Below are 18237 nucleotides of genomic sequence, written 5' to 3'. Positions count from 1 at the left end.
TTCACACCAGGTCGAAGGAAGCGGCGGCCTCAATCCGAAGGGCCGTCCCGCCAACACTGAAGGTGTCGACTCCGGCGGAGCGGAGGCCTCAGGTGGCGCTGACGGGGGTGGACGCTTCCACTTCCGCCGAGGAGATAATGGGCCACCTCATAACTCATAACCTGCAGGGCGAGAAGGAATGGACGGAGACGAGAGTGAAGCGGGACTTCAAGGTTCTGTACAAGAGGGAGCGCAGACATGGCAGGTCCAAGGTCGTGGCCGAGTGCAACCCCGAGCTACGGCGGCTGCTTGTTGAACGGGGACGGATATACATAGGATGGGACGTGGTCGAGGTGACGGACCACCTGGGGGTGACCTGCTGCAGCCGGTGCCAACAATACGAGCACCCAGAGAAGTACTGTCGGGCGAAGGGCGTTGTGTGCGGGAAGTGCGGCGAGGATGGGCATAAGTCGGAGGAGTGCCAGTGCCCCCAAACAAGGTGCGCCACTTGCAAAAAGTTCGGCCGGCCAGGAGCAGAGACGCACCGCACCGCATCAAGGGATTGCCCAGCGCGCCTACACGCGGAATCGAGGGTCGCTGCGGAGACCAAATACAAATAGATGGCCAGCCGGACCAATACACTAAGGCTGGGGCAGGTCAACCTGCAGAGATCACGGCTGGCCACATCGGAGCTGCCAGCGGTGGCGGAAGAACTGGGCCTGGCACTGGTGATGGTGCAGGAGCCCTACCTCGCGCGCGCCGAAGGTGAGAACCTCATGGGCCTGATCACGTCCCAACATCCGGATGCAGGGGCGGGTATCTACTTGCGGGACTCGGGGCTCACGGTGGCGGTCCTGCGACATCTCTGCGCTCGGCATTGCCTGGTCTGCCACGTCATCGGCAATGACTTCGACGTATATGTGGTGAGCGCGTAAAAAAAAAAAAAAAAAAAAACTCTGGCCATCCAACCAGTAGCCGGTAGGGAAGAAGGCACAACAGGGACAAGGACAGGATTTGTACAGGGTCAAGAATCGCCGCGGTGATAGCTCGTTCCCGAAGAAGCAAAATCAGCAAGACTACAGGGGCGGGCTATCCGCGGCGTCTCCTGGCGCTTCGGCCCATATGACAAGAATGTCGGTGGGGCCATGGGATGGTGGTGGGATTGTCCCTATCTACTTCGCGTTCGACTGCGCTAGCGGACGGACGTGCTCGTGTGCGCTCTCGCGTTTATAAATTAATATCTTCGGAAATTTCTGTGTTTTCTTCCCCAATTAATGCACGAACGGGAAAACAGTGGTGTGTGTGAGAAGTGAAGTGTAACGGTGCCGAAAATCAGGTGTTTTCTGGGAGTTTTCCCTTACCACGTGGTGGCAAGCACGTGGTGGGCTCGCGGAGGGGTCTGTTGGGTGCATTGTCGCGTCACCGGTGCCTGTGCAGCTGGAGGCCAGTGCTGGGCAGTAAATAAAAAGGTATCGTAAGTCTTCAGTGGTCTGAAAAGGCAAATTTCGGTGGTGGCACGTTGCTATAACCTCACTTTTGAGGTTGGAAGCACGTGTCGGCCGCCGCGCCGCTAAGGCTCACTGAGGGCCTGTCCTACTAATTTTATTAATTTAAATAACTTAATTGCTGATTTGTTTGATTTATATAAAAGTTTGCATATTAGAAAATTTTATAACCTCCAATTTGGAAGAACCACGTGTGACAGCGTGCGGTTGGCGGGTGACGTTTGACGTTTGGCGTCAGTCGGCTTGACGGCTGTCACTGGGTGACAGTTGACAGCTGTCACTTTGTGGCAGCTGACATTGACGGCTGCGCCGGGGTCTGACGTGTGTCAGCCGGCGCTGCGTTCCAGCGCACGTGGTTAGTAATTTTGATAACCTTAAACATTGCTTGTTTTATTTGTTATTTTTATATTATTTATTTATTTCATAGTCTATAAGTTATATTCTACTGGCTTTATCTTGGTCTTAACATTGTACTATGTCTGACGACGAGGACCGGGAGGGTCGGCTTAGGCGGACCCTCGATGAGGAACTGGCCCGCAAAGAGGAGGAGTTGCGCGTCCTGGAGGAGCTTCGGGCGGATGTGGGCTTCGCGCCCCGCAGGTCGTTGGCGCGCACCCCCCCCCCAAGGATTTAGCAGCCCGGTGGTGAGCGCTATTATGAGCTCGCCACCGTATGGGACCCCAATGGGACTTACGGCGAAGCGTCCTCTGGCTTCACCAGAGGAACAGCCAATACCAACGCGCCGCAGGGTGGGGCGCGGCGACGACCTGCCGCCAGTCAGTGGCATAATGTCGGACGCGCCTGCAGCCGCGACCAAGAGCAGCGTTCCAGACACAGACATGGGTGCCCCAGGGGTGGTGCGGGCAGGTGCGTCCACGTTGTCGGCGGAGACCGCGGAGGGTTTGACAACAATAGCCACGAATGCCACCCGAGGCATTATGGACGCGGTGCGGTCTAGAACCTCAAAGCTGAACAAGGAAGAGATCGCATCAATAGGTGGGCACACGGAGCGGCTGAGTGCGGTAATAGCGCACATGGCCGTGCGTCTTGCGGCGGCGGAGGCGAAGATTGCCATGGGTGCTGCACAGGGTGCGCTGGCCCAAACATCATCGCCGCCCTCGGTCGCCGCACGGTCATACGCCGGTGCGGAGCCGATCACGTCGTACGCCAGCAAACTGAAGCTGCCGAAGGGGAGGCCGGAGCTGTCACTGGAGCAGAGGGGTCCAACAGTAATCTTTTACCCCAATTCAGAGGTGCTGAAGTCGTCTGAGGACACAAAAAAGGAGCTGCAGAGGAACATAAAGCCGGGTCTGCACGGGGTGCAGTGCCAGAGGCTGGTGCCAGTGGCAAATGGAGGAGTGGCAGTCCAGACGAAGTCTGCGGAGGCAGCAAGAAAGCTGAAGGAGGCGGCCCCGCCAACCCTGAAGGCAACGGACCCAAAATCGAGGAAGCCGTTGGTTGCGATACGCAACCTGCGCTCGGACCCGAATGCGGCGGATGTACTTGAGGACCTATATCGAATTAACTTAGCGGAGGACGAGAACTGGCCCAAAGAGAAGGTGATGTCGCAATGCTCCGTTGCCTTCAAGAAGGGGCGGCGGGACACCGGCCGCACAACGGTAGTCCTGGAGTGCACGGGGCCTCTGCGAGACAGGCTGATAAGCCTGGGCAGAGTATACATCGGATGGGATGCAGCGGACATTTGCGATTACGTGCGGGTGACGTGCTGCAACAAATGCCAGCAATACGGCCACCCGGAAAAACACTGCCGAGCAGCGGGCATGGTATGCGGCAAGTGCGGCGAGCAGGGGCATAAGAAGGACGAGTGCAGGGCGGAAACCAGCTGCTGCGCCACCTGCAAGAAGTTTAAGCGGCCTAACTACAGCGACCACAGCACTGGTGCCGCCATGTGCCCTGCCCGTCTACATGCTGAGCAGCAAGCGGCCAACCGCACGCACTATGGCTAGTACAGCAGGACTTTGCGTCGGGCAGCTGAACCTTCAAGGATCAGCCTCAGCTACCAAGGAGCTACCAGTAGTAGGAAAGCAGATGGGGTTGGACCTCGCACTCGTCCAGGAGCAACACCGCCACACCAGGATCGTGGAGTGTGGTTCCAACCCTAAGGCTGGAATACTGGTACTGAACCCTGCAATAGCTATCACCTTTCTGGATGGTATGAGCAACGAGCACTGCGCGGTCGCACACATCACAGGGGCTTGGAATCTAGATCTATACGTGATCTCGGCGTACTGCCAATACAGTCACGACATCTCCAGGCACCTCGAACACCTGACACATGTGCTGGATCAGCTGGCAGGACGGAAAGTGCTGATTGGCATGGATAGCAACGCGCACTCACCTCTATGGCACTGTGAACGCAGACAATACGTGGGGAGAGGACCAGACACGGAATATCGCAAAACCCAGATGGAAAGCTTCATCTTCGGACGAGGACTGCAGATACACAACGTAGAAGGACAGCCCCCCACATTCCACGGTCCCAATGGATACTCCAATGTGGACCTGACACTTAGCACCAGAGGCGTCACAGTCGCAGAATGGAGGGTGAATGAAGGGGCCAGCATCAGCGATCACCAGCTGATCACGTTCAGAGTAGGCACCGATGCTGTGCGACCCGAACCGCGGAGAACGCCAACGGAAGACGCGCCAAGACGATTTCGTGAGCGCGGGGTTGACTGGGAGAGATTCCAGACAACCCTGCAGTACAGGATGGGAAGATTGCGCGTCAGAAGGACGGCTGAAAAAATCTGCACGCAGTACTCGGAGACACTAACTCGTACAGCTGAAGACTGCTTGGGGGAGCGCAAGGCGGTGGACACCTGTAGGTACGAATGGTGGTCACCGGAACTGGATCGCTTGCGAAAGACCGTTTATAACGCCCGAAGGAACTGGCAAAGAGCACGGAAGATGAAGAGCGAATCGGAACCACACTTGAACGACTTGCTACGCTCCGCCAGGAGATCATACAAAGTAGCCATGAAGGACGCCGAAATTGCCCACTTTCGTCAAATCGCCGACAGTGGAAACGAGGACCCCTGGGGCCTGGCGTACAGAGCCGCCTCGGGGAGACTACGCCCTCCGCCGAACGTGATGAACGGAATAAAGTTGTTGGAAGGACACACGCACACAGCTACAGAGACAATGACAGGACTACTGAAGACGCTGTGCCCGGACGATGACCCAGCGAGCGATACAGCGTACCATCGACAGGTCAGAATAGCTGCTGCATGCGCCCCCCCCGGAGACGACTGCGGCCCACCTACCCGTGAGGCGCTCGAACGGATAGTGAAAAACCTACCTAACACGGCACCTGGCATGGACGGAATTAGTGCACGAATAGTAAAGCACGCGTGGAAGGTGAGCGAAGTGGAGATGCTCCTAATGTACTCCGCGTGCATTGCGGAAGGTGTGTTTCCGACCATTTGGAAGACTGGCAGACTCGTGGTGTTGCCAAAAGGCAACGACAAGCCTCTGTCCGACCCTAAAGCGTATAGACCGGTTACATTATTGTCAATTCTTGGTAAGATACTGGAACGTTTGATAATAGTCTGCGCCCCCTGCCTGCATCGAAATTTATCACCCGCACAGCACGGTTTTACGCGTGGAAAGTCGACGGTCACAGCGCTGAACGCAGTACTTGACCGAGTTGCGAATACCGCGGAGAACTATGTTCAGGTAGTGCTTTTGGACATTTCGGGGGCCTTCGACAACGCCTGGTGGCCCATGGCCCTCGTTAAGCTGAAACAAGGTGGTTGCCCACCTAACATTTACAAGCTCATAGTTAGCTACTTCACCAACAGACGCGTCGGGTTATTTATGGGACGTCAGGCGGTGTGGAAGAAGACCACAATGGGTTGCCCCCAAGGTTCGGTGTTAGGGCCAACGCTCTGGGACCTGCTGCTCGATGACATCCTCAAGCTGCCTGTACCGGAGGGTGTGAGCATGGTCGCGTATGCCGACGACATCACCCTGATCATTGAGGCCCCATCTAGAGCGGCGATAGAGAAGAACGCCCTGTCGTCGCTCCGGGCGGTGTCCGACTGGGGGTATCGGAACCGCCTCAGTTTTTCAGCTGCGAAATCGCAGACCCTCACTATGAAGGGAAAATTCAAGCGCCCCCCCCACGATACGAATGGATGGTGCCTCTATAGCACAGGTAGCCAGTGCCAGATTATTGGGCGTAGCAATTGACGAGGCTAGCTCCTACGTGACGCATGCAAATTTGGCCGGCCAGAAGGCTGTGAACTGCTGGCGCGGCCTGAAGCGCCAATATATTTATTTATAGCAACGCGCATCTCAACGAGCCACTGTTCATCGTGATGTTTTAGGCGTCAAGAATTGACGTATAATTTTTTTGAAGATACCCGCTATACAAATTATTAGTTTTATATTCATTCACCGTCTCATTACGCTGTTCACATCAGCTCCATGTAATTTTCAAGTTTTTTCAAGTATACACACGTTAAATCAAGTTCCCGGGTTTTATTTACCTCAAGAATAGGACCCTCTTATGTTTCACAAGCAAACATAAATTGGCGACCGTGACAGGACACGGATTTCATCAAAGTTAAAATCGACGAGTCACTACTCCCCATAGTCAGGAGGACGTGCCTCAATCGAGGTTGAAGATCGTCAGGAGCGGCGGCTAAGCTACAGCACGACTTAGTCACGACCACGGCAGCAACCTTCAAGAGATAAGTGTCCTAATCCTTTGTTCCTTTGCATAATTAAAATTTCCACAATCGCAATAATATTACCTCCACAGTCTAAATCTTGTAAGGTACAAAGGTCACTCATTGTATTTATCGTTGAAAGTCGTTTAAACGTAGATGTTTGATACATAGATTGCCTATTAACGATTAAATATAAACTATAATTCGTTATAAACCTATAATTCGTTCCACAACATTAGATTTTGGTTCGTACAGTTATATTCCCGAATTTATTATCATTTCATTGAATAACTTCAAGGTTTTAGTCCATTCAATTTCCCAATTTTAGCACATTAGTGTTTCTTGTTTTTCATCCGCTTCGCCGACAATTCCAGGATTGGCGTCGGAACACGGCCCTGCCTGCAGTTCGAGCGATCTGCAGTGTGAAACCGGTTTCTTCGCCACAACTGTAGCCGAGCTGACGGGAGTGAAGTAACGATAACAACTAATTAGTGATTGTAAACAAAGTGCAGCTAAGTGGACAAGTTTTTATTTATTTGTTTGCATTAAAACATTACAATGACCACTGAGTCAGACAAACACAGTATCAAGTTTAGAGAATTAAGTTTGAAACGTAGTTCTATTAAAGGGCAAATAACAAAGTTTAAAAATTACTTATCATCTTTAGAATCGGTACAACTATCTAGTATACAACTAGTCGAGTTAACATTAAAGTTGGGTAAGTTTGAAAGTTTGTCTAACAAGTTCGATGATCTTCAAACTGAAATTGAAGTTTTAAATCATAAAAATTTAGATTCAGAGATCGATGAGCGTGATAGCATTGAGCAAGATATTATTTTATGTATAGCTACGGCAAAGACTGTTATTGAAGACGCGAATAATCAAGCTGAAGCGCGTCGAAAGTCTTCAGACTTCTCGTGCCATCACTCTCATAATCATAGCCCTGAGCCTGCTGGTTTTAAGTTGCCACGTATCGAGATTTCTAAGTTTAACGGAGCATATTTTCGCTGGCTCGAATTTCGAGATACTTTTCAAGCGTTAGTGCATAATAACGAGCGTATTTCTGATATTCATAAATTTCACTATTTAATCTCATATCTGGAAGGAGATGCGGCTCGTATCATTTCAAACCTTGAAGTTTCATCATCAAATTATAAAGAGGCCTGGTCTTTATTATGTGCGCGGTATGATAATAAGAGGTTGCTCATTAATTATCATTTATCTGAATTACTTAATATAAAACCGATCATCAATGAATCCGAAAGATCATTACGATTTTTAGCGGACCATGTAACAAAAAACTTACGAGCACTTGCTAACCTGGGTCGACCCACCGATAAGTGGGACGATATCATCATATTTATGATGACATCCAAGTTGGATAGTCACAGTTTAATGAAGTGGGAAGAGTTACAAAATACATTTGATGCTGACGATGATCTGCCAACTTTAACTCAATTTCATAGATTTTTAACGGACCGTGCTGGGGTATTGGAAGCAATCAACCGAAGTAAAACCGACAGTACTAATAGAATGCCCAGAGAAATATCGCGTCCTAGCCAGAGTTCTCAAAATCAATCCCATGCAAATAATAAACAACAAAATAATAACTTCAACAACAAAAATAATAAGTCATACGTTAAATCTTTTATTAGTAATCAACAGAGACAAAAGGGAATTAATTGCGTCGTTTGTAATGAGCCACACAAACTGTATTCATGCCCTACATTTAAAAACAAAAGTGTTAGTGAAAGATTGGCTGATGTTCAGAAATATAATCTGTGTCATAATTGTTTGAGAGAAGGCCATCAAGCAGCGGACTGCACATTGGGACCTTGTATTTTTAAAGAATGCAATGAACGACATAATTCGCTTCTGCATCAATCGCGTGCGGTTCTATCAACGAACTCCGCTGAAGTTCTTTCATCATTTTCAGAGCCATACACAGATCATGTATTTCTGTCCACCGTCGTCATCGAAGTGTCGAACCCGCTCACCAACGCCACAGAGAAGGTACGCGCTCTCTTGGACTGCGGCAGTCAGTCTTCACTCATCACTAAAGCCCTGAAACATAAATTACAATTAGATACAAATCAAACAAATGAAATAAATATTATAGGTATAGGCAATAACTTATGTCATAAGGTTACAGAATCATGTAAAATCACACTTAAATCAATGAACAATCCATACAGTGTTACCTTATCCTGTTTGGTGCTTGATGAACTAACAGGAGAGCTACCTAGGGCTCCTATTAACATTAAACATATTAAATTACCCGACTACATGAAGTTGGCCGACCCTAGCTTTAACGTACCAGCAAAGGCAGACGTTATTCTCGGGGCGGATATATTTTGGGATGTTGTAGGTTCGGAACAATACTCCCTGGGTCCCAAGAACCCAAAATTAATAAGCTCAAAATTTGGCTGGCTCGTAGCTGGTCCCATGTTTTCAAGTTATTCGAAATATATTCAATGCAATCATTCAAGTAGTTCAAACAAGTCATACAAATCTGACTCAATTGCAAATATTGAGCAGAATTTAACTAAATTTTGGGAGGTCGAAGAACTTCCCCAAAGGACTAGCCTTTCCCCAAGTGAAAGGTTGTGTGAAGAACACTTCATAGCAAATACCACACGCTTAAGTTCAGGTAGGTTTTGCGTTAAGCTACCCTTGCTTGACAATCCTAATACTCTCGGTGATTCATATAATTTGGCTAAAATACGATTACTGAATTTGGAAAAACGATTTCGTAAAAATCCAGAACTCAAAACACAATACACAGAATTTATTAATGAATACGCTAAATTAGGTCATTTATCTCAATCGCCTATTGCGAAACCTACTCCAAATTATTTCTTATGTCATCATGCAGTATTTAAGGAAGAAAGTGAATCTACCAAAATTCGAGTAGTGTTCGACGGTTCCGCCCCCACTTCCTCTGGCCGCTCACTTAATGATATCCTAATGGTAGGCCCTAATAAGCAAAATTCTCTTTTCTCCATTCTGATCAGGGCGAGACAATACAAGTTTCTACTCACGGGAGACATCGAAAAGATGTTCCGCCAGGTGGCGTGTCACGCTGATGATCAAAATCTACAACTGATCTTATGGAGAGAAGATGTGTCGCAGCCAATTAAAACCCATAAATTAAATACCGTCACTTACGGTACAGCAAGTGCGAGTTATTTAAGTACGCGATGCCTGTGGCAGGTCGGAGAAGAATGTGAGGACGAATTCATCAAATCCATAATACAAAACGACTTTTATGTGGATGATCTCATCACGGGATCTGATAATGCAGACGAGCTGCAACACATAAAAGAGTCGGTATCAAAGGCATTAAATTCAGCATGTTTTCCTTTGCGGAAATATAAAAGCAATTTGACAAGCATTTTGCACGATAGCACCCACATTCAGCAGGAAAAACTAATTACAAGCGAATCGTCGAGCACCCTCGGATTGGGATGGAATCCTTCTACGGATAACCTACATTTTCCAACCAAACCCTTGACAGTTAGTGGTAAATTAACAAAGCGAATCATAATGTCAAATTCGTTAAAAATATTTGATCCGCTAGGATTATTAAGTCCGTCGATAATCATACCTAAAATTATGCTGCAAAAATTGTGGCTTCTTAAAATAGATTGGGACGACCCTGTTCCCCAAGACATTCAAGAATCTTGGGACGACTTTGTAAATAATTTACATTCTCTAGCTAAGTTACAAATACCAAGATACGTTAGTTGCGACAACGCAAAATTTGTTGAAATACATGCATTCAGCGATGCATCACAATGCGCCTACGGTGCTTGTGTTTATGTCAAATCTGTAAACCAAAATAATGAGGTCAGTATTAAATTGTTATGCGCAAAATCTAAGGTTGCACCTTTGAAGCCGGTAACGATTCCTCGGTTGGAACTCTGCGCTGCGTTGCTCGCTGCTAGATTGACCAAGACAGTTTGTAGTGCTATACGCTACCAATATTCTCGCGTAGTCCATTGGTGTGACAGCAGCGTAGTCCTCGCCTGGATTCACAGTGTACCTAGAAATTTAAAAACATTTGTAGCAAATCGTATAGGTGAAATCGTAGAAATTACACAGCCATCATCATGGAGATACGTACCCACTTCAGAGAATCCAGCTGATCATATTTCAAGGGGTGTTAATCCAAGTCAGCTGGAAACGTTAAACTTATGGTGGAATGGTCCATGTTTTTTGTACCAAGATGAGTCAGGTTGGCCTTCATTAAATTTAAATATTGCAAGTAAAGTAGACTTACCTGAAATGAAGACTAATTTACACACTACTATTGTTGAGCAGTTAATTAACTTTGAAAATTATTCATCATTTACTAAACTTCAACGCGTAATAGCATTTGTCAAAAGATTTATTTATAACTCTAAAAACCCACATGTAAAACGTACTGGCTTTTTAACAACAGATGAATTAAATCAGTCTTTCTATAGTCTCTGTTTTATGGCTCAACAATAAACATTTTCAGTGGAGTACAAACTGTTGAAACAAAACAAACCGTTAAGCGCTAAATCCAAATTTTACCGTTATCACCATTTCTTGATAAGAATGATTTGATTAGAGTTGGTGGCAGAATTCAAGGTTCTGATTTTCCCTATGAAAGGAAGCATCAAGTACTTCTTGACTCTTCTCACTATTTAACTAAATTATTCTTTCGCAAAGAACATGTACGTCAGATGCACGCCGGACCACAACTTTACTAGCTACCGTTCGAGAAACCATTTGGCCTATCAACGGTCGTCATCTGGCTCGTCGCACAGTACACAACTGTACAACATGTAGACGAGTGCAAGGAAAGACCCTGCAACCCAAAATGGGGAATCTTCCTGCACAGCGTATTACCGTCAACTTTCCCTTCGTCTCAGTTGGCCTGGATTTCGCTGGCCCGTTCTTTATCGTTAACCGAAGAGGACGAGGAGCGAGACTGACAAAATGTTACTTGTGCTTATTCATTTGCATGCGCTACAAGTGCATACATTTAGAAGCAGTAGGTGGCCTATCCAGGGATAACTTTTTAATGACTTTAAAACGATTTATCGCACGACGAGGCAAGCCAGCGGAAATATTCTCAGATAACGGTCGTAATTTTGTAGCAGCGGCTAAGGAGCTAGGATCATTTTTAAAAATACATAACCACTTGTTTTCTGACTTCGCTGCACAAGAAGGTATAAAATTTAATTTCATTCCTGCTTACTCCCCTCATTTCGGCGGCATTTGGGAATCAGGCATCAAATCCGCAAAACACCACGTAAAACGCGTTATAGGCAATCTTCACCTGACTTTTGAAGAATTGCAGACTTTATTTGCGCAAGTAGAGGCAATATTAAACAGCCGGCCCTTATGTCCCATGACTTCAAATCCCAATGACTTCCTTCCCCTCTCTCCTGGACACTTTCTCATAGGGAGAGCGCTAACTTCGTTCCCGTCTCCACAAATAGAAGAGGTGGATCCCAATAAGCTGAAGCGGTTTCAGAGATTGGAACAAATTAGACAGCATTTTTGGCGTCGTTGGCAAAATGAATATATTAATGAATTACAGAGAAGACAGAAATGGTTAAAGGATACTCCACAACTCAAGGTGGATGACTTAGTCCTGATCAAGGAAGAAAACTTGCCACCGCTGTGTTGGAGACTAGGAAGAGTCACGAAATTGTTTCCGGGACCCGATGGAGTGATACGAGTGGCAGATGTAAGGACTTCAACCAACTGCCTTCGACGAGCTTTGGTACGCTTGTGTCCCCTTCCTGGTCCAGAAGAAGAGGTCTCTATTGAAAGAGAAGCCTTTCAAAGGGGGGAGCATGGCGCGGCCTGAAGCGCCAATATATTTATTTATAGCAACGCGCATCTCAACGAGCCACTGTTCATCGTGATGTTTTAGGCGTCAAGAATTGACGTATAATTTTTTTGAAGATACCCGCTATACAAATTATTAGTTTTATATTCATTCACCGTCTCATTACGCTGTTCACATCAGCTCCATGTAATTTTCAAGTTTTTTCAAGTATACACACGTTAAATCAAGTTCCCGGGTTTTATTTACCTCAAGAATAGGACCCTCTTATGTTTCACAAGCAAACAACTGCTTTGGGAAGGTGTCGAGAGTATCGGCATCGACCTGGGGCATACGGTACAAGGCCCTTAGAGTCCTGTATGCAGGGACCTATGTGGCAGTAATTACTTATGCTGCGGCCGTATGGTGGCGACGCTCGTCCCATTATGCCGTGCAGAGCAAGCTGCTCCGCACTCAGCGCCCGGCCCTGGTGCTGCTCACGAAGGCTTACAGGTCGGTCAGCACCGCGGCGTTGCCCGTGCTCGCAGCGGTTCTCCCGGCTGACCTGGAGGTCGTTCGTGCCGGACGATTCGCGCAGGAGGGACTAGGGTTGGTCGGTAGGGAGCGCAGAGCTAGAAAAAAGGAACTGACGGAGCTTGTCGTTGCCAGTTGGCAGACGAGATGGACTTCAGGAGAGAAGGGCAGAGACCTGAAGATGTTCTTCCCGAATGTCGCCGACAGACTAGCGTACGGATGGGTGGAGCCGGACTACGTGGTATCGCAGATACTAACAGGACATGGATGCTTCAACAAGCGCCTGCACGGCATGTCGCTGCGCGACAGCGCGGCGTGCTACTGTGGAGAGGCCGACGAGTCCAGAGACCATGTTCTGTGGGAATGTAAGCTGTACGAGGAAGAGCGAGACGAGATGCTGAAGGACTGGAGTAGGACCGTAGCAGGACCAGTTTACTTCAAGGACCTAGTAGACAGCGAGGACGGCTTTACCAGACTGAAGGTGTTTGCGCACAGATGGCATGCCAAAAGAAAGGAGCTGGAAGGATGAGATAGAGGGACTACTCGGACGCGAAGTACTGTTGGCTGTGGTTGTTCTGCCCCAATAGGGGAGAGTGGAAATAGAGAAGGGAAAAAAAAAAAAGGAACTGTAGGGAGTCAAGCAGCGCACCAGGGAAAGAGCCCTCGCAAGTACCTGGTGCGTTCCCAAGATTCGGCCTCCCGATACCTGGTCCGTGTACCGAAAGGCAGGAAGGACCATGGGAAGGTGGTGGGAATGTCCCTATCTACTATCTAGCGAAACCACAGCCAAGGGAACGGGCTTGGGAGAATCAGCGGGGAAAGAAGACCCTGTTGAGCTTGACTCTAGTCTGGCATTGTAAGGAGACATGAGAGGTGTAGCATAAGTGGGAGATCGTTCGCGCGATCGTCGCTGAAAAACCACTACTTTCATTGTTTCATTACTTACTCGGTTGGGCGGAAGCGGTGCGCGGTCGATAATATCGGCGGGCGCACGGTGTTTCGTTCCAAGCGTGCAGAGTGGCGACGTGGCGGCAACGCTCGTCGCCGTACAACTCCCGCGTGATCCGGTTCGAGGACACTGCCAGGCGGGTAGTTTGACTGGGGCGGTACATCTGTCAAAGAATAACGCAGGTGTCCTAAGGCCAGCTCAGCGAGGACAGAAACCTCGCGTGGAGCAAAAGGGCAAAAGCTGGCTTGATCCAGATGTTCAGTACGCATAGGGACTGCGAAAGCACGGCCTATCGATCCTTTAGTATAAAGAGTTTTTAGCAAGAGGTGCCAGAAAAGTTACCACAGGGATAACTGGCTTGTGGCAGCCAAGCGTTCATAGCGACGTTGCTTTTTGATCCTTCGATGTCGGCTCTTCCTATCATTGCGAAGCAAAATTCGCCAAGCGTTGGATTGTTCACCCATCAAAAGGGAACGTGAGCTGGGTTTAGACCGTCGTGAGACAGGTTAGTTTTACCCTACTGATGGCTTGTCGTTGCGATAGTAATACTGCTCAGTACGAGAGGAACCGCAGTTTCGGACATTTGGTTCATGCACTCGGCCGAGCGGCCGGTGGTGCGAAGCTACCATCCGCGGGATTATGCCTGAACGCCTCTAAGGCCGAAGCCAGCCTAGCCGAATCCGGCAAGGATATGCTCACTGTGGAGCCCCGAGAGTCGGGAGGCTCTAAACAATGTGACTTTACTAGTCGCGCTTCACCACGTGAGGTGCGACGTCGAAGCCCATTTGGATCGCGGAGATCGATGCTGTCCGTTTAACGCGTGCATCACGGCTCCGAAGGTCCGAATTTACCTCAGTTCGATGTCGGGGCTCGGAATAGTCTGTAGACGACTTCCGTTCCTGGCGGGGTGTTGTGCTCGGTAGAGCAGCGTCGTGCTGCGATCTGTTGAGACTCAGCCCTACGCCAGGTGATTCGTCCGAGGACGATGACCTGAGCTACGGTACAAGTAGCTCGTCTCGTATCTCGTCGTTAACGCGGCGACGGTACGGAGACGGCGCTGACGCCGAGGACGCTCTCGCGTGTCAACTGCTACGCGCACCACTATTCTCTATACTATACGTATACACTATAGTATATAGAGGATTAGTGGTCGCGTGGTGGTGACGCGAGAGCGTTTTCGGCGTTTAGTTTCGTCGCATGTTCGATTAATACACGAACGGGATACGGGGTATTAATACACGAACGGGACGCGGCCGTCGTCGTCGACGATTTAATACACGAACAGGATAATTCGACTTTAACCCTCGAATTAAAACTGCGAATTTTCTCTCGTTCTAGATCCGAGTCGGACGCGCGCGGACCGCGCCTTCTTACGCTCGCGGCGCGCATACGAAATTAATACACGAACGGGATACCGATTTTAATACACGAACATATCCGTCCGACGACGACTGCGGCGCCGCTGCGAGACTACACCACACGACACCCGCCAACACCGCGCAACAGCAGACGGCTCGCTGCAAACGTAAACGAAACTTGTAACGCAGTTAAAGGTAAATAAAGTTATATATATATAAATGAAACGTTCACAACACCGCCGCCGCGGCTGCTGCTGCTGCTGCTGCTGCTGCCCGCACCGTTTCAACTTCGTCGTACTCGAACTACTACTTACTATACTATACAATATATATGTTGTAACCTCACCTTGGTACTACCGCGCGCACTAGCACAACAACTACAACAACTACAACAACTACAACAACTACAACTGTTTCCCGCTCGTGACACGTGAGAGGGGTCGTCGCTCTCCCCCCCAACCCCCGCCCACCACCGCCCACCACCCGAGTGTGTGTAGTGAAGATCATCAACATCAACACTTGCCCCCTAACTCTGCACCTCTGGCCGTAGTAGGTATGTAAGTAACAGATGGCGAGAGGCGATCGCATCGATTCTTGCGTTCGCTTCGTTGTCACGCGACGCGATGAATATGTGTACAATACGTATGTGTGTATATGATGTGATTCGCGGAGTGTGGCGACGTGTGATGTGCGAGAGATGATGTGATGTGTGGTGCGGTGTCGAAGTTTTTCGAAATTTTCGTTTTGTCGCGCTTTTAACACTTAATAATACACAACGGTGTTGTGTTGTTTATGTGCGGATTGTGCGTTCGAAGCGAAGAGCGGAAAACACGAGAATGTGTCGTTATGTATTTATATGTAACGCGTGTTCGCAGACTACCAAACCACGCTCTCTATCGTTTCTCTTATTGAACTGTGCCGGCCGACGGAACGTGTATGTGCTCGTGTCCGTTATAATCGGTCGAACTTAGTAAACATTATGAACGTGGCGACGGTACGACAACGCCGGCGCTCGGACGCGCGACGTGTTGCCCGTCGACGCCCTCGTCACGTTCGATCATTGCAATAATATATTGTGTTCGCCGCATGGGTGAGGCGCTCTACAACCACCGGGCGGAATCGTGTATGGTTTCAACGATTGTGTAAGCTGATCTTATACAAACGTGAAATCGTCTCGGTACGAACGTTCCATCAAGGGGCCTGTCGTCTCGGCCTCGCCGCCGAGACGTAGCGTCCTCAGTGCGACCGCAGCGCGTCTCTTCATCGCGTTGAGATATACGCGTAGAGACGTTCGCGTGCCGCGAAACAAACAACAATCCGAATTTTCGAGCTCGCCCCAGTGCGTTTCGCGTTTCCTTAAAAAGATCGCGTGCGCTTCGGGGTCGTCGAGTATTGTGTGCCGGTGCGTGCGTGTGCGTGTGTGTGCGTGAGTTCGCGCACGCGCGCGCGCGCTCCGGCTTCAACTCTCAACAAAGAAGCTCCCTGGTTGATCCTGCCAGTAGTTATATGCTTGTCTCAAAGATTAAGCCATGCATGTCTCAGTGCAAGCCGTATTAAGGCGATACCGCGAATGGCTCAATATATCAGTTTTGGTTCCTTAGATCTTACTCAGTTACTTGGATAACTGTGGTAATTCTAGAGCTAATACATGCAATCAGAACTCTGACCAGTGATGGGATGAGTGCTTTTATTAGATCAAAACCAATCGACGGAGGGCCTCGCGTCCGAAGTCGTTAATTTTGATGAATCTGGATAACTTTTGCCGATCGCATGGTCCAGTACCGGCGACGCATCTTTCAAATGTCTGCCTTATCAACTTTCGATGGTAGTTTCTGCGACTACCATGGTTGTCACGGGTAACGGGGAATCAGGGTTCGATTCCGGAGAGGGAGCCTGAGAAACGGCTACCACATCCAAGGAAGGCAGCAGGCGCGCAAATTACCCACTCCCGGCACGGGGAGGTAGTGACGAAAAATAACGATACGGGACTCTTACGAGGCCTCGTAATCGGAATGAGTACACTTTAAATATTTTAACGAGGAACAATTGGAGGGCAAGTCTGGTGCCAGCAGCCGCGGTAATTCCAGCTCCAATAGCGTATACTAAAATTGTTGCGGTTAAAAAGCTCGTAGTTGCATTTGTGCGCCGCGCTGTCGGTGCACCGCATCCGCGGTGATACTGACACGTCTGCGGAGCATATCGTCGGTGAGCCGTCGGTTAAACGTCGGTTCAATATCAAAATCCTATCGCGGTGCTCTTCAATGAGTGTCGAGGTGGGCCGACAATTTTACTTTGAACAAATTAGAGTGCTCAAAGCGGGCTCAAAATGCTGCTTGAATATTTCGTGCATGGAATAATAGAATATGATCTCGGTTCTATTTTGTTGGTTTTCAGAACTCCGAGGTAATGATTAATAGGGATAACTGGGGGCATTCGTATTGCGACGTTAGAGGTGAAATTCTTGGATCGTCGCAAGACGAACATCAGCGAAAGCATTTGCCAAAGGTGTTTTCATCAATCAAGAACGAAAGTTAGAGGTTCGAAGGCGATTAGATACCGCCCTAGTTCTAACCGTAAATATGTCATCTAGCGATCCGCCGACGTTACTACAATGGCTCGGCGGGCAGCTTCCGGGAAACCAAAGATTTTGGACTCCGGGGGGAGTATGGTTGCAAAGCTGAAACTTAAAGGAATTGACGGAAGGGCACCACCAGGAGTGGAGCCTGCGGCTTAATTTGACTCAACACGGGAAATCTCACCAGGCCCGGACACCGGAAGGATTGACAGATTAACAGCTCTTTCTTGATTCGGTGGGTGGTGGTGCATGGCCGTTCTTAGTTGGTGGAGCGATTTGTCTGGTTAATTCCGGTAACGAACGAGACTCTAGCCTGCTAAATAGGCGTCGTCATTTAGGTGTGCGTGGCTCCGTCACGCAACTCACTGGCGACGTATTAAAATTCTTCTTAGAGGGACCGGCGGCTTCGAGCCGCACGAGATTGAGCAATAACAGGTCTGTGATGCCCTTAGATGTCCTGGGCCGCACGCGCGCTACACTGAAGGAATCAGCATGTTCTCCCTGGCCTAGAGGCCCGGGCAACCCGCTGAAACTCCTTCGTGCTGGGGATTGGGGTTTGCAATTATCCCCCATAAACGAGGAATTCCTAGTAAGCGCGAGTCATAAGCTCGCGTTGATTACGTCCCTGCCCTTTGTACACACCGCCCGTCGCTACTACCGATTGAATGATTTAGTGAGGTCTTCGGACCGACACGCGGTGGCTTCACGGCCGTCGGCGTTGCTGGGAAGTTGACCAAACTTGATCATTTAGAGGAAGTAAAAGTCGTAACAAGGTTTCCGTAGGGGAACCTGCGGAAGGATCATTAACGTTGTTTGCGCGAGACCGAGTGCCGTGTG

General features: G+C 49.0%; 1 protein-coding gene, 2 long non-coding RNA genes and 1 other non-coding gene across 4 annotated transcripts in view; 3 read left to right on the top strand and 1 right to left on the bottom strand.

The window, feature by feature from the left end:
• Positions 1–18237, bottom strand: part of LOC126911405 (uncharacterized) — a 46889-nt gene that overhangs the window by 7053 nt on the left and 21599 nt on the right. The window lies entirely within an intron of this gene.
• Positions 1139–18237, top strand: part of LOC126911415 (uncharacterized) — a 22806-nt gene continuing 5707 nt past the window's right edge. The window contains exons 1-2 of the long non-coding RNA XR_007705968.1: positions 1139–1448; positions 14806–15020. This is a non-coding gene — a long non-coding RNA (uncharacterized LOC126911415). The remainder of the gene's footprint in view (positions 1449–14805; positions 15021–18237) is intronic.
• On the top strand, positions 10892–12287 carry LOC126911397 (uncharacterized). Its single transcript, XM_050698443.1, has one exon. The coding sequence runs from the start codon at positions 11028–11030 to the stop codon at positions 12024–12026; it is 999 nt and encodes a 332-aa protein (XP_050554400.1). The 5' UTR covers positions 10892–11027; the 3' UTR covers positions 12027–12287.
• LOC118279430 (small subunit ribosomal RNA) lies at positions 16305–18206 on the top strand. The gene has a single exon (XR_004783996.2). It is a non-coding gene; the product is annotated as a small subunit ribosomal RNA (ribosomal RNA).

This window comes from Spodoptera frugiperda, chromosome 14, assembly GCF_023101765.2.
Source record: "Spodoptera frugiperda isolate SF20-4 chromosome 14, AGI-APGP_CSIRO_Sfru_2.0, whole genome shotgun sequence".
Classification (NCBI taxonomy): domain Eukaryota; kingdom Metazoa; phylum Arthropoda; class Insecta; order Lepidoptera; family Noctuidae; genus Spodoptera; species Spodoptera frugiperda.
The sequence above is the reverse complement of the archived record's forward strand: the minus strand, read 5'-3'. Positions and strand labels throughout refer to the sequence as shown.